Source organism: Thermobia domestica, chromosome 4 (genome assembly GCF_964235325.1).
Source record: "Thermobia domestica chromosome 4, izTheDome1.hap1.1, whole genome shotgun sequence".
NCBI lineage: Eukaryota > Metazoa > Arthropoda > Insecta > Zygentoma > Lepismatidae > Thermobia > Thermobia domestica.
The window spans coordinates 304,532,789-304,560,478 of record NC_137457.1 but is presented as its reverse complement, the minus strand read 5'-3'; the positions used below and the strand labels follow the sequence as shown (position 1 = coordinate 304,560,478).

The following is a 27,690-nucleotide window of genomic DNA, read 5'->3' as shown; positions in this document are numbered from 1 at the left end:
GTTATCATTGTTATGACCATTATTGCTTCTTTATTGTTGCAGACTATTTTGTAACTTGAAAATTTAAAATAACATTCAATCCTTTAGACAAATGACCTACATTTGTATTTTAAAAGCAATATAGATTTGTTTGTTCGTTCGTTATTTAGTGATCTTCCTTTTTAGTAAAAGGTTGAATACAGTTTTTAAAAAGAAAGCTTATTTTTAAAAACCTGAGTCCAAAATTTCATTGCAATTGTTTTCTATTTTTAAATTAGAATAAAAAATAAGCAAAATGATTTGCCACGGGGAAAACCAGTGATAGAACTTTCTTCTCTGTGAGAAGCAGATCAGTAATCACAGAAAAAATAAATCACAGAAATTTGTGTTTTATATTTACAAATAATAATATCTATAAGTGTGCCACGAGAATCCAAGTAACACCCGTAGTGTGCCACAAGTTGAAAAAGGTTGGGAAACGCTGGCCTACTGTAAGATTTTGTTTTCGTTTCAAGTTCTGTAAAGTAAGGGATAGGTCTGCCATTTATAATAACCTTACATTATCATAAAACTCAGTGTATCAAAATGATTCAATTTCACTTGGTCAATCATACACTGGCTGGTTCATTTTTGTGCAAGAGAATTTGTCGAAGAGAATTGCAATTACCATCTCGCAAGTCTTGTGCATTAGACTACATACAACAGATGTTTCCACTATTTTGATAACCATCTGTATTTCAAGAAAATACTACTGTGTAGTAATTATCTTGTGGCAGACCTAAAGTAAAACAGCACGGAAATCTGATTACAATACAGTGAAAAAAGAAATCAAACAGTAAATTAAAATATACAGAACCAATATAATGATCAATACGGGTTTTCTGCGTGCAATAACATACGTTACAAGTTTAATCTGTACATAATGTAAACAAAAAGCAAACAGCATATTGCAAACTGTACATGTTGATGCTTTATTGTGGTAGAGGGACGTGGGTACATGGAGAGGGAGAAAAAGATTAAATCGTGACTCGGATTGAAAATAATTTCTCGCGTTACAAAATAATAAATAAAAAAAAAAAGTTTCGTTAATTTATTGATCTGTTAATTGCAAACTGATTAAATAAAATGTTGACTGAACAGGACACGTATCTGGTTAAATATTAGAGAAGGATGGTGGTATATATGGCGTTAATGGAGTTTGTTGATAGATAAAAATTAAAATGCTCGTATTGAATATACTGACGCTTTTCCTAACAACGTTGGGGCAGTTTATATTCCATTTACGTTTGTATTGACAGATGGTGTGCGATCATCGACAAATTACAGCAAATCATTTTGTGAACTGCCAAATGTTTTCCAGAAATATACATATCATGGTTTTAAATGTCTGAAAAATAATTTCCAAGGTAACAAATGCGAAGACACTGTGTCACTTATTTATTCAAAATATCAAATTGCTAGAACAAATTCCTCTATATGCAAATACCGTTTCATTACAGTACTATAGTCTGAAGTTACGCACTTTAAGGGTATCTATTAGAGATGCAAAAAAGCCGGCTTTTTTGAATCGATGGTTTTTTGCACATAAAAAGCCGGCTTTTTTGGGAAAAAAACGAGAATTTTGGAAATTTTGGCTTTTTCATTTTCATGATTTTTCTGTTTAAATAGCTTTCTTATAGTATACTCTAAAGTTAAGTAAGATTCCATGACCTAAATGCCATATTTCGCTCTGGAATTCACTATCATGATGGATGGAGCACATGGTTTATGAATTAAAGTAAACATCAAGTACGTAGTATTTGAGGGCAATTTTAGAAGCTATTTAACTTTATTTTAACTTCTGAATTATCTACATTTTTCTCTTCTCTAGATAATTTCTTTTTAGTCACCCGTGTTTCACTTCTTAGAGCTTAGTACTCTAGCTTCTAGCACATAATTAAACTTATGGTTTTCAATATATCCATCAAAGCGTACGTTTTTCAATATATCTGTCAGAGCGTCCTTCCACATTTCCGTTATACTGTAGCTGTGCAATGATTTAACAATAATCTTCCGGACAACCTTGAATACCATTTGATAGAAATAATCAAATCGGATTTAGAAAAATATTTGGGAGGGATTTTTCTGAATAATGTTTGTTTTTTCTAAAAATTCCTAACTTTTATTTAAGAGGAGCTTAAGTTTATGAGGCATAACAAATATTTGTTTCGTTTGTATATTCAGCTATAATCTTCCAGATACAACCTTGAAGACCATTTTATACTGATAATCAGTGGCGGATTTAGAAAAGTATTTTGGGAGGGGCTTTTCTTATTAATGTTTAGTTTTCTTAAAAAATTCAATTTTTTATTTGAGGACAGCTTGAAGTTTATGAGTAAAGGCAAAACTAATATTTAGTTTGTTTTAGAAATTTCGTAATTTCGGGGTACAGGCTTCAATCCGAAAGACATCCCCACCCTAACCCTCTTCGCAAATCCATCACTGCTGGTAATTAGTAATAACAAAGATTTAAAAACGATTTGAAAGGAAGTCGGCCAGGACTCACAGTACACGTACTATCTCTACATTCACAGATGGAATTAAGAAAATCTTTTGTCAAAATGGTCGAATGCGGGGTTGAATCCCAGACTTCACGATATAAGCGCGAAAGCTAACCACTTACTCATGTTTGTTGTGCAGTTGTGCATAAGTTAAATGTATTATCTCTTTCTCTATGGTCACAAAACCTCTCCATTGACTTCTGTCCTTATCCAATTCAATCCAGTTTTTACTCTGTATTCCTATTTCTGCTAGATCCATCTTAATACTGTCCTCCCATCTGGGCCTTAGTTTTCCTAACGGACGTTTCCCGATTGGATTTCCAGTTAAAACTTTGAAAGCGTTCCTACTTTCTTCCATTCTAGCTACATGACCTACCCACCTGAGCTTCCTAGACTTGATCCGCCTTATGCAGAGTCGTTTTGACTTATGATTAGCGTCATACTGAAAGCCTGACTAGTGCAGGAAACATATGTTAGTCGACATCTTTAATATGGCACTAATCACATGTCAAAATGACTCTGCATAAGGCCCGATGACTCTAACGATGTTTGGTAGACCGTATAAATTATGTAGTTCTTCCTTATGAAGTTTCCGCCGTTCTCCATTCCCGTTCCTCTTGGGTCCAAATATTCGTCTCAGAATTTTATTCTCAAATAATTTCAGCCTGCGTTCTTCCCTCAGCGTAAGCGACCATGTTTCACAACCATAAAGCATAACAGGCATGATTATCATTTTATATATTTTAAGCTTTGTATTCCTTGACAGAATTCGCAACGACAAAACATTTTGAACTGAATAATAACAAGAATTTCCTGATTTCAGTCGACATTTAATTTCTTTGTGGGTATGATTTTGGTCTGGTAATACTGATCCAAGATATTTGAAAGTATCCACTGTGTCGAAAGTTTTAATTGATATTTTAACGCATTCATAATTTGTCGTATTACGATCGTTGTGAACTTCCTTGTATTTAAGTTTCTCTGCATTTACTCTTGTCCCTGCAAGCGTTTAATAAGGCCTCTGCATTTCTTTCGATTGTTCTCCTATCAGATTTACATCATCAGCATACACCATAACCTGGTAAATACCATTCAACTTTAGGCTCTGGTTCCTATCTTTGATTTTTCTTATAGCGTACTCCGGAACAAAGCTGAATAATAACGGCAATAACGCATATGCTTGTTTGAGGCCAATCTCCGCGTGGAGGCTCGCATTTTCTACTCGGACTTTACTCTGGGATTCATTTAAACACTTAATAAATCTAGCTTTTTCGGTATTCCAAATTCTGTAAGAATGTTGTACAATGTTTCCCTCCTTACCGAGTTGTAAGTCTTTCTAAAATCAATAAACAGTTGATGTACTGGGTAATATATTCCCATTTCTTTTCGAGTATTTGTCGAATGGTAAATATTTGGTCGATTTCGACTAAATTCACACTGATAATCTCCAATAATTTCATCTGCGTATGGGGTCAATCTTATTAATAGACTGTTAAGAGAAATACCTCGATAATTATTACAATCAATTTCGTCTTTCTTGTGAATTGGAACAGTGATGGATTCTTCCACTCTTTTTAAATGTATTCCATAGTTTTTTGAAAAAAAAAAATTGTAACGACATGTTGAATTTTCTTGTTAAAAATTTAGAAACCTTCAGGACTGGGTAAACCGTGATGGTGGTTATATATTCTACAGCCTAGGAAACCATACGCTCAGATGAACCGTCTATTACGTATATGATCCATGAACAGAAAATTTGATATTTTTCCGATTCTGAACAAGCTTAAGAAACAGTCAGTGCATTACAGAATTTGGAGCTTCACCGATTTTGCAGATCCGAAGCACCTGATAGGTGGTAACATATTATTACGTATGTCAGTGGCGTATTTAGGGGGGGGCTTCCGGGCTTAAGCCCCCCCCCCCGAAATCTTACCTACTATAGTAAAGTATATGAAATATCTTGCAGAATTTTCACATTTTATGGCAAAGCCCCTCCCGAAAGTTAGCAAAGCCCTCCCCGAAACAAAATCGTAAATACGCCACTGACGTATGTGATCAATCAGTGAAAAAATTGTTCGAAATATTCATACAATGTATATGAAAGTTAAAACTTAAATGAAAAATTTCAAGAATGTACAGAACCACTCAATACGAAGCTCTTGATGTGCAAATTTCTTTAATGTTTTTCTTTATTTTGCTTCAAAAAGAGGGTGTGTGATATTTTGAAGTCAAAATACTACATACAATTTTGCTAGTTTTTGTGTATCATTTTTAAAAGTACTTATTATATAAGAGGCTAAAATATTATTACATATATTGGTTAATCCTTTGGAATTCATAATGTAAATATGTTAATTTAAAAAAATCTTTTTGAAATTCATGGTTTATTTTCGAGGTTTCATATTATTATCTGCATCAACAACTAACTAAATGAGTTTTTTTGTTGTAGAGAAGCAAAACAAAGTCTGCTTTGTCAGTTTAAAGCAAAATTCTCAAAAAAGCCCAAAATTTCCCAAGCAAAAGAGCGAAGCAGAAAAACCCGAGTTTTTTTTCAAAAAAGCCGTTTTTTTTTCGAGCCCTTGCATCTCTAGTATCTATATCTTGCGTAACTTTCATAGCTACGACTGCTTATTCGCTGATCCTTATAATGCTGTAATCAGTTGATCCTTAAGTCTGAGTACCTGCGGAACAGTGTTGCCAATTTGGAAGAAGAGTCGCTAAATGTAGGAGATTCGCTTTCCAGGATAGCGACAAAAAATATTTTTTTCTGATTGGCGACTTTTTTTGGTGATTTTGGAATGACGATTGGCGACTAACTTACAAATCTAGCGACTTTTGTGTTGCGAACAACTTGTCTTTGAATCAGTTCAGATGTATGTTTATTTTCCTTTTGCTTATTTGACTCAGTCTAGATGTTGACGAGCTGGGAAAGTATATAATATTTATCTCTATACTCCCGCTTTGATTGTTGTTATCTCTTACCTTCTAACGGGAACCAACTCCATCTTTTAATGTCCTTTAGTTTACAGAGCTCTGTTTAGAGGCACAAATAATACATTCCCGATAGCAAACAGATTATCTGTAGCAGCGCGAGTAGAAGTTAAGCAAGATCTTTTCTAGACCTTTAATTTTGCTTGTTTTCTAAACTCATCTTTGATTTCGTAGAAGCAAAATTGATCATAAAGTTAAAAATATTTAAAAAAGAAATTATTGTTGGTTATATATGAGTCACGTATATTACGCACACACATACTTTGTATATATATTCGGGGACGCGGTGGCTCAGTGGTAGAGCGTTCTCCTCTGGTGCTTGGGGTCCCGGGTTCGATCCCAGCCCCCGCCAAGTGAACTTTGTGGTGGACAAACATCGTGCTCGTGGGTTTTCTCGGGGTACTCCCGTTTCCTCCCACTTTCTTCATTCCACCATTTCACTCATCTCTCATTATCACCGTCTCCTTTAGCCTAACCGGCATAACCGTGGGACGTAAAACTCAAAGATTTCATTTCATTTTTTGTATATATATTCATCTATTTAGCGACTTTTTGTACCAACTAGTTGGCAACACTGCTGTGGAAAGGTGTAATCTATTAAAATGTATTCAAAAATAAAGCTACTTTGCACATAGGGAAATGAAAATGTGCTATATCAGTGCCACGGCCTAAGTGAATTGTTACCGGTGGAAGAAAGCTGAGGGTATCAGCTATCAACGAATAACTTACACAATTAAGTTCTTGGAGGGACGTTTTAAGAGAATATTTTGTTCAATGGCAAGGTAGAAAAGATAGCGTACCGGACACCATAGAAAATAGATCTTCATTACCATAGATATTCTGGTATTATTGGCAGGTCACTTGCCGCAACTGAGAAGCTTTTATGACCCATGGTCTTCCGCTAACCTCTTCGTCTTCACGTACGATTTCTCTGTTCTGATATCGTCCATTAATTGTAATCTCCTTCGCCCTCTCCCTCTTTTTCCTACCACCATACCCTCTAGCACGTCCCTCATTATACAGTTCCTTCTTACCCAATATCCCAACCAGTTTCTCTTCCTTTTTCTTAACAACATCCAAAATTGACCTCTCTCATTCATTTCCCACTCAACCAAGCTGATTCTCTCCATTCTTCTCCACACCCACATTTTGAATGCTTCCATGTTGTTAATGTTCTATCACTGCCTTTCCAAAGCAAAGACCTTACACCAGAAAACTACAATTTCCTATTGACAGGTTTCGACACCAAGTATTGTAGCAGGGCTCAGTGGTAGAGATTTTACTTCTGATTCAAGGGGTCCGTGGTTCAATCCCAGAGCATGTGAATTTGTGGTAGATCATATTGTGTCTGTATGTTTTCTCTGGGTTGTACCCGTTTCTTCCCACATTCTCATCCCACTAACTCTTCCATCATCAATTATTCACTTCCATTAATTCATCCAAGTCCTTTAGTTCAAAAGTTATACCGTATTTACGCGTGTATGCCGCGCCCCCGTGTAAGCCGCGCACCCCCAATTTCTGGAACGTTAAAATTGAAAAAAAGAAAACCTCGTGTAAGCAGCGCACATCAATTTTCTAAAAAAAAAAAAAAAAAAAAACGGTACAATGTATCTTTCATCCTACTTTTAATTATTAAAATCGTTATACACAGAGACAATCGAACAATACTGTGCGCTCCCGTGCCTAGCTTTCTTCGTCGTCGTCGTCTCCCGAGGAGCTGGAGCACGTATCACCATCGGACTGAATAAAGTCTTCGCTCCCATCGCTGGCATTGGAAATGTAGCATTTTTTAAAGCTGCGGACGACAAGATCCTCTGGAATTGAATTCCATGCTTTAATAATAATCCATTCGCACAAAAGGCGAAGTGCAGGTTTCTTAATTCGGCCAGTTGGCGTAGTTTCGTGTACTGCAGTCGCCGCAAGTGGTTTTGAAAGGCCCGTTGATGCAAACAGGAAAGATGAGCTGTAACTTGTCATTTTATATTAAAACTTTTCTACTCTTGTAAAATTACCCACAATATTCCAGTATTAGGTTAATAAAAACTCCCCGTGATTTTAAATGCTTGGTGGCTCAGTCAATTCTACATTTCCTCGTGTATGCCGCGCACCCTGTTTTTTTGACTTCGTTTTTGTACAGAAAAGGTGCGCGGCATACACGGATAAATACGGTAATCTTGGGATATTAAATTTCTTTTAATTTCATTCAACTATGGAAACATAACTTATAAGGAATCAACTTGTGAAATACGCTGCATGGTCTTCCTCCGTAGCTTAATAACTGAAGCGCGCGTCATTGGTGCACGGGCACCATTAGGAGACCATGAAGCATTACAGTGGATTAGTTCAGATCTGCTTAAAAGTGTTATGTATCGTCCCACAAAGCCTTGCTGCTATTAACGGACGTAGATAAAATGCAATCGTACGAGGATTGCCGAAACAGCCATGGCATTTTTTTTCTTTTATGAAAATGGGAACAAAGCAACAGATTTTGCAATAGGAAAATGAGAGGTTAGTAGTACTGAGTGCAATGCTGTTTCTGATTGGGGAACAGGGCATAAATGGCAAAACACCCTTAAGCATTGGTAAGGAATAAAGTAATATTAGCACGCGATAGTAACATTTACATCATCTCAATGACATAGGTTTTCTCGAAGTTCTCCCGTTTCCTCTCACATTATCATGTCACTTATTATCTCATAATCATCAGTCTTAAGGGGCCCATATACGCAGACACATGCATGAAGAAACCTTCCAACATGCATGAAAAATGATAAAACCACAGGCAAAGTTGATCGTGTATGGCCTCGTTCATCCATGTTGAAAGTTTTCAAAATCTTCTGTAAACATACATGATGGTTTTGCCTTTGTTCATGCATGTTTACCGTGCATGTGCTCGTTCATGCAAGTTGGTTGTTTTATATTTAGGTCTGCCAATCACGATAGCGGAAAAAACCACGTGACTCTTTCCTCCGTATGCCTCTTCTGGTAAGTTAGACAGCAAGTTAGTACTGTGTGGGCAAAATATTCTTCCAACATGTATGATGAAACAAAATTTTTATGCAAGTGCGTACGTCTATGGTCCCCTTTACACACTTGCATGACCAACTTGCATGAAAGATTTGTTTCATCATGCATGTTGGAAGAATTTTTTGCCCACACACGTACCAACTTGCTGTTCAACTTAACGACCTTGGCATTACGGAGGAAAGAGTCACGTGATTTCTTCCGCTATCGTGATTGGCGGACTTAAATATAAAACAACCAATTTGCATAAACGAGAGCACATACATGGTAAACATGCATGAACAACGGCAAAACCATCATGTATGTTTACAGAAGATTTTGAAAACTTTAAACATGCATAAACGAGACCATACACGACCAACTTGCCTGTGGTTTTATCATTTTTCATGCATGTTGGAAGGTTTCTTCATGCATGTGTCTGGGTTCCTTTAGCCTAATGACAAAATCATGACAGAATTTAATTTTTCATCTTTCTTTGTGTCCAGCAACGCTTATTGATCATCCGAGTCATTTTTCCACCTTGCCACCAAGAACCAGATCTTGAGGGACCGAGATCCTGCCTTTCAGAATTTAAATACATTTATTTGGATATATGACAATGTAACACACTTTTCACTCGGTACTCCATGCTGATGGAAAGGATTCGACATCAATGTCGGTCATTTTATTTTGTCACTAGTTCTCACTCGGAACCCCATGCCAATGGGGCTGAACTTGCACTTAGGCGACATCGGAATTGTCACTATTCACTTATTTTGACCCCTAATACCATAGAATTAAAACTATTATCCGTCGTTTTCGATTATTTTTACATGTTACCGCTTTCTATCCACCTAGGAGTATCTTAGCCCTGTAGTTTATGTTTCAGATTGTGAGTTATATGTGTACACACTTGGCTTTAGAAATGAGTGCACATACTGAGTTTCTTCTTTTCACCATGAGGAATTCTTTAGATAGTCTTTTTTCTCTTTTTTACATAAATTTTAAACCATATCTTCCCTCTTTGAAGCACCCTCCTCCACCATTAGGATAGGGAACCAAAAAGTTGTATGTAGTGTACGAACTCTTCCAGACAATGATCTGTGGCGGGTATGGTGGCTCAGTGGTATAGCGCTTACTTCCGGTGCGAGAAGTCCCTGGTTTGACCCCCGGTCAAGTAAGTTTGTGATGAACAACATCGTTTTTCGTGGTACTCCCGTTTCCCCTTCCCCATTCTTGTTCCACCAATTCTTTCATCATCATTCACTTGTGTTAATCATCCGTCTCCTCCCTTAGTCTAAAAAGCGCGTAAGCGTGGGACGTTAAACGGAAAGAGTTTTCAGACTATGATCTCAGCGGTAAATTTACTTTGAAATACGCCAAGTCAACGTCTTGTATTTTGTGTACCGGTCAAATAAACACACAAACATTCATTGTTCTTCTTATTAATATTTATTTTCCATATGCATAATATATAAAGTACAGTGTTTACACGAAACATTTCGAATTAAAAGTTATTTAACTGAAAGATACAGAAATACCAATACATTTTAAGAAATTTTTAGAACTCGGTCTCGTTTTTTAAAAAATAGCTGGGATATTTTGCTTTAAATATTCACAAAAACTTTAACATAATTTGACCATTTCTGACCTGGAAGAAAAAGAGGTTACATGTATAGATTTTTCTTCATGCATTTTCATTTGCGTCTGCTGATACCAGCTTCTCGCGTTGTAGTTTCTTTCGTAGTTCTCTGTGTAGAATCCATCCTAGTACACTAACCATTACCTGAATGGAGCCAATCAGTACACCAATAATGCCCAGTGTCTTGCGATGTTTCTCAATGTAAAACTCAAATTTGCCCAAGCATCCCTGTTGGTACAAGCCTATCATTTTCTGGGGTAAGATGTCAAAGCAGTAGAAACATTTATAAGCCTTGTTTGAGCAACATGTAGAAGGTAAAGGATACGTACCTGGCCAAAAATAATCAGAACTTTGCTCAGATGATATTGGCTTCCAGTCTTCAGGTCCATAAATACCACAACATTGCAGTTTATGTTGTATTTCATCCCAAAATATTTGGTTTATTGAAGCAGCGTTGTAGAGATGCAAAGTTTCATTAAATTTGGATTTTATTCGTGGTTTAAGGCCTGGAGCTAACACATAGATAATGATCAACACACACACTTCTGTAATAAGAGTAAAACCAACCAGACCTGATAATCTGACCAAATACCATGTGTTTTCGTGCCAAACGCTGTACAAGGCGAGGAAACCACTCACACATACCATGATCCCAATTAGAAAAACACTAAGCGAGCCCCAGCAGTATGCGTTGTCCAAAATCTGATCCTCAGTATAAAATAGTTTATGTACCAAGATGGATACTGTCAATAATACAATGCCGCATGCAAGGTAGGCCAATAGCAGAAGCGAAAGAACTGGTTTTATACATTTCTTGGTGAAACTGGAGCAACATGCCATATTTGACGATTTTCTGGTGTTCTATTTCCGTACTTTCTTTTTCTTAAAAAAAAAAAAATGTATTTATTCTTCGTACTGTGTATCCTTTCCTTACGTTATGATTTACTTAGTTTCTTTGATTGTAATCTTAATTTAACAATAACTTCTGGTTTCATAGTAATATAACCATGGATTATTGGCTGTCAACAATAAAGGAAATTGCATTATCATGTGTATACCACGTGAAAGAATTTGATTACCTTCAGCGGTGATCGTGTTAGTGTCAACATCCCCTGGTGTGTTGCGCAGAAGAGGAAGGGGATTAAGTCAAAAGTGCACACCTTACATTCATTACACACATTTACATTTATACACAAATTCATCTACACTGATCCACAAATATATTCTACTCATCTATATTTCATTTATTTTTCACTTTTTTCTTCACTTTTACACCCTGACCCTCTGGGTAGCTGGCCATCTTCATCCCTCTGGACCAGGCCTGTAGCCAGGCCGAAAATGTAGGGGGGCTGATCCAAAAATATTAGTTCATCCCATATTATAGTTCATTTACAAGTTTACCGTGAAAATTTTAGAGGGGGGCCAGTAAAAATTTAGGGGGGGCGGCCCCCTAGACACCCCCTGGATACGGGCCTGCTCTGGACCCCCTTCCCCATTTTGACTTCAATTTATCCCTATTTTGACAATTTTCCAATTAACCTGACTTTGACATATTTTTATAATTACAAATATTACATGCAGCTACTGAATTCTATTTTTAACTGCTGTCAATTGCTTTATACTATAATACAGGCACTTCAACTTCATTGTCGGCCAACCTTGCAAATGGCGATGTCCGCCATTTGCAAACTTTTGTACACTTTATTATACAAATTAGTTGGTGCACCTAATTATTAAACACCATTAATGGTGACGAAGACAAGACAAAAGCTTGATTATATTGAAAGTAACTGACTGGTATGCAATCTACCTGAGTTTAGTAAGTTAGCGTTGCATATTACACAGAGACTTTATTTATATGTATATAAATAACTAGCGTTAATTTTTATCCACTTTGCTGGGTTAAAATAGGAAAAATTGGTAATATGTTCGTAGTATAACTGAAACGCTCTCTGATACCGGTCATTTTCGTTCATTTTTATTCTCTCCCTCCCCCAAGTTGCAGGGCTGAATTTGGATTTAAACGACATCGGAAGTGTCACTGTTCATCTTAGTGACCCCGAAAACTATGGATTCGCCACTAATATCGGCCATTTTCGATTATTTTTATATATCTACCTCGTCCCCTCTCCCAAATTGCAGGGCTGAATTTGGATTTAAACGACATCGGAAGTGTCACTGTTCATCTTAGTGACCCCGAAAACTATGGATTTGCCACTACAACAGATTTCAGATGAGAAGCGGCATGGCCTTGAGTTGGCTTTACGCGGCGTCCAATTGGCTTTGAGCGGTGTTGACAATTCGCGACAAGCAGTTCTGCACGCTGACTTCTCGCGCTACTGCGAATCTTGACAATAGCAGAGGCGCTTATTAGAAATATTGTATTAGCACATTAACTGCTCACTTTACGAAGTAGAGAAAAGAATTACGAACACATACGTGAAAACTACATATTTTTATGATAACTGGTTATCATGATACACGCTTTGAAAGGTTTCCATATAAAACAATTAGTAAAACGAGCGTTGAGTCCCGTCTAATTTCCAGTGGATTTTTCTTCGATTTGGAAATGGAACTCAACTTTTATTAAAGGATAATCAGGGGTGTAACCAACAGGTTGTTCTAGGGGAACATTACTTTCAGGGGGAGGAAAGCTTTTCACACATTAAAAACAGAACAAATGACCTCTTTCAGAATATGAAAGCATTTTAACTCACCATGTATACTATACACATATTATGTTTCCTCGATGCTACCTTAACAAAAGACGGATCTTAACAGTACTGAAGTTGAAAAGCGGATTGTAAGAGATAAATCAATAAGCTATTCATAAGAAAACAAATGCTGTTTCTAGCAGTCTGTTTATCCGACTTTGTGTTTATGTAGGTTAAAATACTAAAAGGAAAAAACTCGAAAAAATATCAACTCAGATATTATTATGCAATAATATAGTAGTGAGATATCCTGGGGGGACTGAGGGAGCCAGGGCCCCTCATTTTATTTGTAAATGTGCAATATTAGGCATAATTTGAATGCAATTTGTCTTAAAATCATCATATATGCTTTCTGCATCTGAGTGCACCCCCCCCCCCCCAATTTACAGAGAAATCAGCGTCCTTGTAATTAGGTACAGAAACTGTATTGATGATGTTTTCTTTTTTCTTTTTTTAAAAATCTTATTTTATTATAAACGTTCCTAATTTGCATTAATTATTAAATAAGTTTACTAAACATATACTAGATGAACCTCATTTCGGGGCTGGAAATAGTTTGGAAAGTCAAGGCCCGCTTTTCCCCCGTTTCTACACCCTTGAGAATAGTAAGCGATCGAATTAAATAACAAGCCTCTGCAATTTGATTCATATATATATATATATATATATATATATATATATATATATATATATATATATATATATATATTCGATTCCCGGCGGGAGCTCATGTGGAAGAACAGAAGGTATGGGACATTCGTAATATTGTTTTGAAATTGCCTTCATGCAAGATTCTTCCTTATTCGACAGAAGAAACGCAGTATGATTTTTTTTTTCTTCGTTTCAATACCTTACGTATGTGTGGCCAATTACGTACTCCTTCTTTACTCCTCTAGCAGGGACGCAAAAGCACCAGACGTCTGAGTGGTGTCATAAATTATTGTAACCCAAAACAAACTCGACCATATCGTGTTGCTTACGAATCAGATGGATTGTTGTTGTGAGACCTACATCAAGTATAAGAGTATGTTATTACATGGAAGCAAAGGAGCTGATTGTGTGTGTAGGAACGCAACTTCTCTTCTTCTAGCATAAACAGAATTCATCAGTGTCTAGGTTGCTTTCTTTCGTGGTAGTTCATTTGTTCTCCAAAATTATAGTTGACAATGTCTTTAAGGAAACCGAGTACAAGTGCGGAATTTTCTTTAAAAAAAAAAAAAAGTGCTACGAAGTGAAGCTCGAAGAATTATTTTTTGTGTTTACAATTTTTGGAACTCATAATAAAAAATTTACAAGAGTCAGATTCAGACAATGGCGAAATATTAATTGACATAGTGAAAGTAGTGTTGAAGACGAACGTTTAGCAGTTCCACTGGAATAAGTTAATAGGTAGGTTATTCAGTTGCTATATATACTTCTAGGATACACAGCCAAAATCTTTGAGTTTGCTGGAATAGTATATTTACATTGTGAATAATGTTGCCAATGTATGTGTAATAATCTCAACTAGAGGAAGAGCGAGAAGGGAAAGGGGAGTCCGAAATCCGGCAACACCGCGCGGAATATCGCACAGCATTGGCTACTGCCCGTGATGCTTTACATCTGAAAAACACAATAATATCGGCCATTTTCGATTATTTTTATATACCTATCCCGTCCCTTCTCCCAAGTTGCAGGGCTGAATTTGGATTTAAACGACATCGGAAGAGTCACTGTTCATCTCAGCGACCTCGAAAACTATGAATTTGACACTAATATCGGTCATCATTAATCATTTTTAAATATATCGCCCTTCTCCCCCTCCCCTAAGTTGCACCGTGAAAGAGAGATGATAAAAACCATCCCAGGTCTGTCTGAACCTCATTTATGCTGAAATTTTGATCGAGATCGGTCGAGTGGTTCAAGAGTTATTAAGTCACAAACGTAGTCACTTTGTCATTTATAGATTGATTGATAGATTCATGTAGAAGCAATTTTTGATTGTCCATGTTTCAAAATCACCTGAACGAATCACTTCGTTCAACGAACTGGGTTCCTAGCCTTTGAATCTCTACATCCTGGCCAAAATTAATGGTCATCCATCCAGTAGTTCTTGAGATTTTGTGTCTCCCGGACGGACAGACAGAGTAAATATATAAAGTGGTTTTGGTAAACCAAACGCCTTAATTATTTTAAATGGTGAAGGATGGATAGGTGCTGACTGCCACAGCCAATTATTGGTGCTAATTGTCACGACTGGCGTTGATTGCAAATATCAAGGTGCTGACTGCCACGACCAGGCCCATAGCCAGCCCGAAAATGTAGGGGGAGGGGGCGGCGGTGAAAGTTAGGGGAGGCCCGATCAAAAAATATAGCTCATCACCATATTATAGTTCATTTGCAAGCCTACTGTGAAAATTTTAGAGGGGATGAGTAAAAATTTAGAGGGGCCCGCTTCCCCCTAGACCCCCCTGGATATGGGCCTGGCCACGACTGCGTGCAGACTGCCACGAGCTTGGAAGAAACTGTATTTGTAAAGAGCGGAATTAATCCCTCATACTAAATTTATGATTAGTAATTAATTTAGTAGGGATTTATTTAGTAATCATCACAGTAAATCTATATGACATCCTGTAAGTTACAAAGTTGCTCACTAAGTACAACGACATACGCTTGGATGTTTATAAAGGGATTGTCTTTTCTGTTATATACATAATTTGCACATTTCGTTGTTTAAATTAATGGTTTTATTATATTATTTAATCGATCAATATTGTAAAGTAAAATAGTGTGTATTTATTCACCTACTAGTTTTTTTTTTTTTTTTAAATTATCAAAAGAAGATCTATTTAAAACAATGCTAGGACAGCTCCTGGCATAAAGCAAAACATTTCCACGTCTAAAGAACTACATTTTCCGGAGGATCATGTTCGCTTCGAAAACGGAACTTCCTTTCTGCAGTACGATAGATTGGAACAACATAAACGGATTTTGTGTTTTGGATATAATGGCTTGAAGCCAGCGCTGACAAGGTTATTTCGGGAGAAAGCATTCGACTGCAAAAAACTAAGCATGCCATTTGAAAGACCAATTCATGCTGATTACAACAGGTAATAAAACTCATGAACGTTGAAAACTGTTCGAGATATTCAGCTTAGAAGTGAGAAAATGAGTGGATGCACGTTTCAACACGTTAAGTATTCTCTCCCATGGCGAAGCCTGATAGTTTGAACTTGCTATTGCTTGATCACTGGGGTCCATTCACAGACAAATTGTCCATTACAAGTTGCATGACGGATGACAAAGACGTAATAATTGATAAGATACCAAAGAACTGCATACGATATGTACAACCATTTGATGTGTTTGGATTCCGACCAATCAAAGATTATGGCAGGAGATTTGTGCATAGTATGAAACTTCTTCATTCGGACGTTATGATGTACCAACGAAACAATCAAATACAGTTCGTGTCCATACGAATCAGTTCCGATCACTGCGATACATTGGATTGTTTCAGTTTGCGCTCTACAAGGCAGGTTACGAACAAATTATAGGCCTATAACTTTTGAATCACTTGTCGAATTTGCTTTTTTGCTTTGGTTCTGCAAACTGTTCCCTTGACGGATGCAACGCAATTGTACATATAAAATGTTCATGGCGCAAGGGAGTCTTTTGCATGCGTCATTTCTTCATAAAACAAAAGAACAACAGTGATCAATTTTCATCTCTAACCTATCATTATTGTGAACAATATAATGACTAATTGTATCTAACAAACCCGTTAGTTATTGCGAAACACTTTGTTCTGTTATTTCCGATAGCTTTCAATTCGTATGTCAATATTCGTTACTAATTATGTTGTACTTAACGCGTATAAATGCGCATATCCTCATTTTCTCATATAAACTTTCAAGTTGAATATCTCGAACAGTTCCCAACCGTACGGGAATTTTATTAGCTCGTTGTAATCAGCATGAATTAGGGTTTCAAATGGCATGCTTAGTTTCTCTGCAGCCGAGTGCTTTCTCCCGGACTTCCCTTGTGACGGACAGCCAGCAGTTTTTTTTTTTTTTTTTTTTTTTTTTTTTAATGGAACTTTCAAGAGCTGTTCGAAACAATTTGCGCAGATGTATACAGCTCATGCTGACATAGGGAGTTCAAGTGAGAACACATAAATCGTACCAATTTTGTACGCACCGCTCCCTGACAAAACTGAAAGTACATACAGAGACTTGTTTACGTTTGTTAGGAGTTGGTCGGAACAACACGATTCTAAGGTTCATCACGTTTCTTTCATGCTTTTTGGCGTCCGGTAATGTTACGTCTAGCAACTTTCTCTTAGGCTTTGTGGCAGTCAGCACGCCATCGTGGCAATCAGCACCTTGATATTGGCAATCAGCGCAAGTCGTGGCAATCAGCATCAATAATTGGCTGTGGCAGTCAGCACCCCACCGTGAAGCATAGGGCCACCAAACTCTCTCTTTTCTCCGGATATGTCCTCTTTTTTTCTTCCTGGAAAATGCATCTGTAAAATATATATAGTAATATGTTTAAGTTTTTAAAGAAAAAATAATCAGAAAATTTCCATGTGCAAGAAAATTAGTCACGCGCTTAAACGGCTAGTGGTCTTCTTGGGCCTTATGCAGAGTCGTTTTGAAGCGCGATTAGTGCCATACTAAAGAGTTCGACTAACATAAGTTTTCTGCAGTAGTCAGTAGTTTAGTATGACGCTAATCATACGTCGAAGCGACTCTGCATAAGGTGGCTTGTGTTTTGATGTTGATATGTACAGCTGATGATGTCATACTACTTATCTTCCGCGAGCTTAAACGACTAGTGGTCTTCTTGTGTTTTGAGTTTAGTATGTACACTGATGATGTCATAAACGTTACCTTGTTTTATCTTTCAGTTCCCTGTTATTTGCAATGAGTTCAGTGTCGCGATGTTAATGGTTAAATCCCATGACATGGGGATTTTTCTCGTGGAGAAGGATTGAAGGATTATATGATGAAAACATTGTCCCCAAAATCCGTTAATCTTTTCTTAACCTTCTTTAAGATCAAGAAGAAGTAGAACTGTTTTACTATCTCTACATACCCATTGTTAGAATGACTCAGAATGAGAAATGAACAGGATAAATAGAACACCATAAGCCAAATGAGTAAATAGATCCAGTATTAATACACACATGCTACACAGAGTGTTTATAAATTAATGGAGCTGTTATTTTTAATATATAATAAATCTATTTTTTACCTTATATGGGCAAACCTTACAGCGTAAGCAGCGGCAACTATCCAAGTTTCTGATGCATTAATCACAATCCTTTAATATGTGCACACTTGGTCACAGACCCACATCTACACGATAATGAAATTCTTCCTATATTCGGTGTAGATCGTCCGCCATGATGGTCTACAGTGCATGCGTTATCCGATCATTCTTCAAGGGACACGAACATTGGCGGTATATAAAATTCTGTCTTTAATAAACCCCCAAAGAAAGAAATCGCATGGTGTTAACTCCGGCGAACGAGGTGGCCAGAGGAGAAGATTGTTGTCTTCTGCTGCAGCACGTCCAATCCAGCAGTGGTGAAGAATGGGGCGGAGGACCGTCCAGTTGCAAAATGTAATCATCATAATTAGTGTTCAGCTGGAGTAAGAACCAGATTTCCAACATATGTAGAAATGAGTCACCGGTTACAGTTTCTTGTTCGAAGAAAAATGGGAAGTGCACTTTTTCGCGAAACATCGCTTGAAAACGTTCACATTTGGAGAATCACACTGATGCTCTTGTCTTTACACACACATCCAGTTCCACGAACTGTCGGTATTACCTACACGGTGTATTTATGTTATTCTTGTGTGGTGGGTCCTTCCTAAACCGTGCAAGAAACTCATGCTGCATTGTAACCACAGATGTGGACATCTCAAAACGGACCTCACAGAAAGCCTTTTCCTGTTGCGACGTCATCTCGGAAACAAACAAATGGGCAGGGGGCATGACAAGCAAATATCAGGCAGCGCGTGAGAAACACGGACAGTTGCTACTGCGCACGGTGTAGTTTTACCTGTACAGGGTAATAAATAGATTTATTATTAATTTTTAAAATCGCACCATTCATTTATAAACACATTGTATATATTCACCTTACTAAATTATTATTTATCAAAGATTAGATAATTATGGAGTGTAGCTCTGTTTATGGTATGCGTTGTTATTTTAAGACTCGGTTCGTCACAAATTTCCTATAGTATCTTCACCACACAACTGGAATCGCAATTTTAAAAATGTAATTATTGATTCCCTTATCTATGTTTTCATGTTGGTGCTTATGATAAGAATTTTCCTTTCATAAAACTGACATAAGTTAAAGGAACATTTTTCGAGTATGAGGGATATTTGACATTCCTTGCAAGGTTATTTGCCCAGCAAGAACCTATAGCATCACTGATTGAATTTGATGGGAGAACATTTGAATTGACGATAATCATTCCAAATGAAATTTGAGATTTGCTTGTTTGCGGAAACTTAAAGTAGGCCTACTTGTCTTTGTGGTTGCATGTAATTTGGTTATTTTGCTGAAGGAGAGATAATCCTGCTTTTATTTTCTTCCTGAAGCAAAGATTCATTGTAAACGATTTTTTTTTATTGTCTCCTCACTGATCTGCCCTTGGTAAAGAAACATGATAATTTACCACTCGGTGTATGGCAACACTGTATAAAGTTTTCGTTTTCGTAATCTAGAGTGGAGAACTAGCTTAAGTATGGATTTAAAGCGGTTGAAAGCCCTTCAGCGCCACATGGCGCGTATAATAAGGGAAGGGTTTATGATTTTTCCGTAAGTTTGGCTTTGTTTAACCGAAAAGTTTCCGCTGTTGTGACGACCAGAAGTTCGTGTAGCAGATAGCTGTGCTGTATTTATATGTATACGTAGTATTTGTGTGTGTGGGTACGAGCGTCATTATTACGTTAGGAAGGACATTTCGCTGTATAAACCTTAATGTTGTAATCACCAGAGACGTCTTTCTACCCAGTTGAGGAGATATGAAAACGTCATTAAAACCAAGAAAACTTGTTTCTACAGACCAAAATAGTTATTTATTTATTTATTATTGCATGCAACTTTGTAGCTATCTTTATGGCTAGTTTCTTTTTCTTCTTTTTTGCAAGAAATAAAAGTTACTATCTATCTTTACTTATCTGTACTCATTTCAAGTTTCCGTCAATTTTTAACATTTAATGTATTGTTTATGAAAGTACTAGCGTTTCGTTAGAAATTTCAAAGGAAATACAGGGGTAGGACAAAAAAATCTAAAAACACTTAATACAGGACACGTAAGTTTGGCCCTCCATTGTTCAACACGTGTTGCGGTTGCCGATCGTTCTTTTGTTTTCAATGTGTCATGTGCACCTTCCTCTTCCGTCAGCAGTAACCAGTTCACCTGTGAATGTCGTGGTGTGAAAGTGACGCGGTAAAATGGGCGACCTGACAGACTTCCAAAGAGACATGATCGTTGGTGCCCGTCTGGTTGGAGCTTCAGTGGCAACAGTGGCGAACGTTGAGGGGGTATCGAAAGGCACTGTGTCCAATGTTACGAGAGCATACACAATTCATGGGCAAACAACGTTTCCAAAACACAACAGTGGTCGAAAGGCAATCCTGTCAGATAGGAACCGGAGGTCATTAAAACGGATTGTAGCAGCTAAAAAGAAGACCACTGCAATGAAAATTACGTCTGAACTCAATTCCGGCCTACAGAACCCGGTTTCATCGAAAACAGTGCGACGGGAACTTCATAAAATGAAAATTCATGGCAGGGCCGCTATCGCCAAACCCCTGGTCACAGCAGTAAATTCGAAGAGGCGTATCCAGTGGTGCAAGGACCACAAGGCGTGGGCTCATGAGCAGTGGAAACACGTAATGTGGTCCGATAGATCGACCTTCACCTTGTTTCCAACAACCGGTCGTGTTTACGTATGGAGAAGGCCGTCGCAGGCCTATGATACAGACTGTCTGCTCCCAACTGTAAAGCATGAGGCTGTTTCTGTTACAGTATGGGCAGTGATATCGTGGTTTTCTGCAGATCCCATCGTAGCCCTGCATGAAATAATGAATGCTAAGGCGTATGAGGCCATTTTGGGGGACCAGGTTCTACCCATGGCTCAAAGATTGTTCCCTGATGGTGATGGCATCTACCAAGATGATTTGGTACCCTGTCACGCTTCAAAAACGGTGAAATCATGGTTTGAGGAGCATGATCAGGAGCTATTACACCTCCCCTGGGTGCCACAATCACCAGGTCTGAACATCATTGAGCCATTGTGGTCTGAGTTAGAAAGGCGTGTTCGCTCTCGTTACCCTCCACCAGCATCCCTTAAGGAACTGGAGCATGTTTTGGAGGAACAATGGTACAAAATTCTACAAACCACAATTCAGGAGCTGCATACGTCCATTCCACGTCGGATCCAAGCTGTTTTGGGCGCAAAAGGAGGCCCCACATCATACTAGGTATGATTTTCACACTTTTGTAAATGTTTTAGATCTTTTTGTCCAACCCCTGTATTATCTTTGTGCTTACTTTCGTGGGGCAGTGGTTCTCAACCTTTATTGAGTGACGACACACATATTTGATATTATTTTTAATAATAATAATAATAGTGTAACCCTGAAAGTGTTTATAATGCAATGACTCTATGTAGTACTAAGCATTATTCTTACCGCTGAAGACATTGACTGGTACAATCTGTCTCAAAGTTGATTTTAACTAATTATTATTAAATTCTTCAAAATTTCTTTTAAATTCTAAAATTTTGCGGCACGCCCTAGGGGACTTGGTATGTCGCGATATAATGTTTGAAAACCACTGTCGTTAGGTATGACTACCCAGATATCTTATCGTGCTATTGAAATTATTTTGAATCAGGGGGCGAGCGTTCACCTCTGGTGCATGGGGTCTTTCGTTCAAACCTAGCTAGCGCCATTTGAACTTTATGGTGGACATGTGGATGTTTTTTGGGGGGGTCTCTCGTTTCCTCCTACTTTCTTCATTACACAATTTCATTAATCTCTCATCATCACCGTCTCCTTTAGCTTAGCCGGCATAACCGTGGGACGTAAATCTTGAAGATTTAATTTCCTTTTCATTTCGAATCAGGACCCACCCACAGGGGATCCACCGGTTCTGGACACCCCAAAATCTCCTAACTCAACAAACACTTGTACACTTTCTCAATAAAATTATACTTGTTGTCACGATATTCATGATAGCTTTCAACTGCTATGTTTCATATGAAACTGTCCCTGTCACGATAATCACTACTGGATTGATTGGTTGGTTATTGATTAATTGATTGAGGGAGGGGAAAAAGGGAACCTAAGGACAATGGTCATCTATCCCTGTCAAGATAAACACTACTGGATTGGTTAACCGATGGGGGAGAATGGAGACCTCAAGATGGTGGAAATTTGTCCTTGTCACGATAATCACTATTGGATTGATTAATTGATTAGCTAGTTGATTGATTGAAGAAGAATGGGATATCAGCCCTAGGGCTACCTGTCCCCGTCAAGATAAACATTATTGGATTGATTAATTGATTAGTTGGTTGATTGATTGACGAAGAATGGGGACTGGGGCTATCTGTCCCCGTCAAGATAAACACTATTGGATTGATTAATTGATTAGTTGGTTGATTGATTGACAAAGAATGGGATATCAGCCCTAGGGCTATCTGTCCCCGTCAAGATAAACATTATTGGATTGATTAATTGATTAGTTGGTTGATTGATTGACGAAGAATGGGGACTGGGGCTATCTGTCCCCGTCAAGATAAACACTATTGGATTGATTAATTGATTAGTTGGTTGATTGATTGACAAAGAATGGGATATCAGCCCTAGGGCTACCTGTCCCCGTCAAGATAAACATTATTGGATTGATTAATTGATTAGTTGGTTGATTGATTGACGAAGAATGGGGACTGGGGCTATCCGTCCCCGTCAAGATAAACACTATTGGATTGATTAATTGATTACTTGGTTGATTGATTGACGAAGAATAGGGACTGGGGCTATCTGTCCCCGTCAAGATAAACACTACCGGATTGATTGACCGATTGGGGGAGAATGGGGACTTCAAGACGGTGAAAATTTGCCCTTGTCACTATAATCACTATTGGATTGATTAATTGATTACTTGGTTGATTGAATGACGAAGAATGGGGACTGGGTCTATCTGTTCTCGTCAAGATAAACACTACCGGATTGATTGACCGATTGGGGGAGAATGGGGACTTCAAGACGGTGAAAATTTGTCCTTGTCACGATAATCACTACTGGATTGATTGATTGATAGACGAGAATGGGACGTTAACACCCTGGTCATCTGCCCCCAGACGATGAACACTACTGAAGACTGTATCTGGAAAGCTGTTGAATAAATAAGTAACATAATTTGTCTTATACCACACGAGTTTGTCCATTTACAGTCATAAGAAGTTACAGACACGGATTTTTTAATTCTCATAAGCTCTCACATGATTTAGGCTCGAACCAGTGGCTCTTTGCATCTCGGGTAAGTGCTCTATGACCAATCCATTGACAACAAAGTTCAATACAGAGGTTGTATGACCAATCCGTCGACAGAGCATGTGGTCTGGTCTTGAATAAATTAAATTTATTACTACGTATAGTAAACCAGAAGCATAAGCTATGCTGCATCACTCACATGCCTTGTGGACACTCGTATTAAAAAAAAAAAAAAAAAAAAAAAAAAAAAAACTAGTCCTGGAAATAGAGAAAAAGAATTTATTTCTACGGTGAAAATAGTAAAAACGTTTAAAAAAAACTCCGGTTAAGTTTAAGTCAAGCCTGCAGAGTTAAGCCATCTTGTCAAGTGTTAAAAATTCAGGAGAAATGCTTGTCTATCCTCAAGAGCCCTACAATAATGGCACACACATGCATATCGGGTTGCCGCTCCGTCAAGGCGTAAAGAAACATTGCTTTAAGCCTTTTTCGCTCAATATGGCGCGTTGTGGTAACAGTGGTGCCAACTATAGGAATAAAACTTTCTCAAAAAGAAAATAATATACAGTTATTATTATATCTATGTAGATTTTGTTCTCAACGAAAGTAATACATGCAATGTTTCACGAAATGACATAATCAAGTTGGAAATATGTAATGTTCCTCGGATACAAATATATTCCACCAGAAAAAATTATACTTCAGAATTCTGGATTATAAACAGAATATGTTAGGAATATTCGTATCGTTGTCTTGCACCATATTCAATGAATTTACTGAAGAATACCATTTAACGAAAACCATATTTTCTTGGCGTATGGCATACATGGAGCTGAGAGACATCCAGAGCATTACGTCTTTAATTGGAATATAAATGCATGGCTAGCATCGTCTTCCAACGCTACATTGTTTCTGACGTTTTAGACAATAATTCGCTACTTCTTAATATATACTTTATTTGTATAGTACACAAATTTCTGTAGCTTTACTGATAATGAAATACATGTAATGTTCACATTCTATCATTTCTATTTTTATTAAATTCCTGTACAATGAACGTGGTCAAAATTCCTCTATACAGTACGATATATAGGGTGTTTCAAAAAAAACACCGACAACGTTTGTGAGGTGATTCCTGACACCAAAAGAAGGCAAAAAGTATAGACCAACCTGGGTGCACAAATGCTTCCTTTCGGAGTTATAGGCTGTTGAAAACATGAAAAAAAAATGAACTTTAAAGGTCCATAGCTCCAAAACTATGGGACCTACCGCAGTCGGGTAAAGGCTTCACTTAGAAACTAACATATGCGTTATTCAAAAATACATGTTTCAGAATCCTACGGTACTCACACAACAATTTTTATAGAGGGAGTTTGGCTACGGGCATATCTTATAACTCCGAAAGGAAGCATTTGTGCACCCAGGTTGGTCTATACTTTTTGTCTTCTTTTGGTGTCAGGAATCACCTCCTAAACGTTGTCGGTGGTTTTGAAACACCCTGTATGTTCCCAGTATAGACATTTCGGAGAGAAATGGAACAGGTGACTAGTTTTCGATACCTAGATAGTATTATTAGTAATGACATGAAGTGTGAATGTGAAATAAAAGGAAGGATAGGAAGGCCGAAAGAAGCCTTTAGGAGGAATAAAATACTATTTTGTGGGACCTTGAATAAAGAATTCAGAAAAACACTCATAAAATGCTTCGTGTTGAGTATTGTACTATATGGATCAGAAACATGGACATTAAGCAAAAATGATGAATAATGACTGGAAGCTTTCGAAATGTGAGTATGAAGAAGAATGGAGAGAATTAGTTGGGTTGAGCGGAAAACGCATGAGAGTGTCTTAGAAATGGTGGAGTAGAAATGAACACTTTTAGATATTATTAAGAAGAGCAAGAGAAATTGATTGGCTAAGAAGGAACTGTATCATGAGGGACGTGATAGAGGGTATAATAGCAGGAAAGAGAGGGGAACGAAAGAGACTACAATTAATGGAAGATGTTAAAACAGAAAAATCGTACGTGAAAGCGAAGAGGTTATAGAGGAAAACCGAGGAGCACGGAAGCTTCACAATTGCAGCAAGTGACCTGCCAAAAATGACAGAATACCTATGATGATTATGATACTGTAACACGCAAATAGTCTTTGAATTTTACAGTGGAGCTGAATATCTAAATTATCATTTTGTTGTCTTACGTATTGTTGTTTTGATTGAATATAACATTGTTGAAATAAATGCAATTGATTGCGAGGAATATAAATACAGTGGAAATTTCCTTAATAGACATCTATCAATAATGAACATCTTCAAAATACAGACTTTTTTTTCTGAAATATCGTATGTACAGTATATCTATATATGATAATTCGAAGGTGAAAGATAGACAAAAATTCAAGTTCCATCAATGTCCGTTAGTAAGAGGTTTCACTGTAGCAATAGCTGATAGAAAATCCCTGTGAAAATCTCTTGCATTTCCTCTACAATTATTTTTGTAGTGAATTTATAGAAATGTTTGCAAAAGAAGAGTAAACTTGCTGAACTTGCGCTCTCTACACAGCGCATCATTCACATATGAGCATCAGTCTCCTTGTCATTCCTCATATCTGTACATGTCCCTTTACAGACACAAGTGAAAGATGTCTTGATAAAAATAGGCAAGGGGTACCATAAAGGGGAGATTTTTTCGATTATTTTTTTCAATATCTCGCACCGTTTGCAAGATTGAGCCTACTTCCGGTTGGAGTTTCTAATTCAGGTATGATTAGTGTTTTCTTTCTTCTTGCATGCAGTATGTAATAAGCAAATACATTACATATTACTTGTAATATCAGTGATATACAGTCTTCATTAGGCAAAATACTGCAAACAATAAAGATTCATCTTTGACTGGAGAAATAGTTCTCCTTCGGTTTTTCATTATCATTTGGCCATAAAATAAACGCATGAGAGATATACATCCCATGTATACAGTTATGTTGTGATGGAATGTATAACTCGTAGGATATGATGCTTTTTTTATTTCAGCATTTCCTGTGTACCCTTAAAAATGCAACAAAGAACTAGCGAACACTTTTTTTTAAAATATTCAATTAGAACTGGACAATCTCAAAAAAAATTGGAATCGACCAGCGAAAACGTCACGTTTCTAGCTCTTGTGGTTTTCGAAAGCTTATTGTCGAAATGGTTGGAGACAAACATATATACGTTTCTTTGGAGACAAACATATATAAATCTAGCATTTTAATATATAGATAACCCTTAAATACGTATTTACAGCTACAAGTCTTTAGAGTACTTTTTATTGTTACTTAAATACATAAGTACGTTTTATTAGACAGTTAAAAAAATAAAAGCAATAGTAGGAAATCAACATGGAGAAATCACGATAGCTCAGTGAGTAGAGCGCTCATGTCTGGTGCAATGGGCTCTGTTTTGATATCTGGTCTTGTGAATTTGTGATGGACAACATCGTGACTGTGAGTTTTTCTCGGAGTTTTTCCATTTCTTCCCATATTCTAATTCCACCAATTATTTCATAATCATCACTTTCATTCGGCTCTGTTTAGCCTAAAGGACATTAACGTGGACGTAAAACTAAAAAATAATTTAATTTCATATATTATCATGACCTTCATTTATTTTTATACGTTATCATAACCTTCAATTCATATTTTATTGTGACCTTCACTTCATTTCATGAGTTATCATGACATTCATTTCATTTCCTAAAATATCGTGACCTTCATTTCATTTCATAAGTTATCATGACATTCATTTCATTTCTTATGTTATTGTAACCTTAATTTCATATCATAAGTTATCATGACTATTTCATTTCATGAGTTATCGTGACCTTCACTTCATTTCATTTATTATATTGACCTTCATTCCACTTCGTACGTTATGATTGTCTTCATTCCATTTCACACGTTATCATGATCTACATTTCATTTCATAAGTTATTATGATCTTCATTTCATTTAATGTTATCATGGCCTCCATTTCATTTCATACGTTATCATGACCTCCATTTCATTTCATAAGTTAGCATGGCCTAATTTTTTTTTCATACGTTATCATAGCTTTCATTTCTTAACTTATCATGACCTTCATTTAACCCCTATTTTTTGTCCTAAATTTTTTCGTATTCTTTTGTCGTGGAGTCTCACAGACCCCAATATCGTAGACTGTATCTACATTGAAAATTACCACTAACAATTTAATATTACAATTTATAATGACCATCTTAGACTGTATCTATATTGAAAATGACTACTAACAATTTACTATTACAATTTACAATCAC

General features: G+C 37.1%; 2 protein-coding genes across 2 annotated transcripts in view; one reads left to right on the top strand and one right to left on the bottom strand.

Annotated features, from left to right (window-relative positions):
• Positions 1-27,690, top strand: part of RhoGEF3 (Rho guanine nucleotide exchange factor 3) — a 920,825-nt gene that overhangs the window by 144,941 nt on the left and 748,194 nt on the right. The gene's annotated exons all lie outside the window — the stretch shown is intronic.
• LOC145683193 (tetraspanin-9-like) lies at positions 10,201-10,803 on the bottom strand. The gene has a single exon (XM_081754555.1). It carries the CDS (start codon positions 10,801-10,803, stop codon positions 10,201-10,203), a length of 603 nt encoding a protein of 200 aa, XP_081610681.1.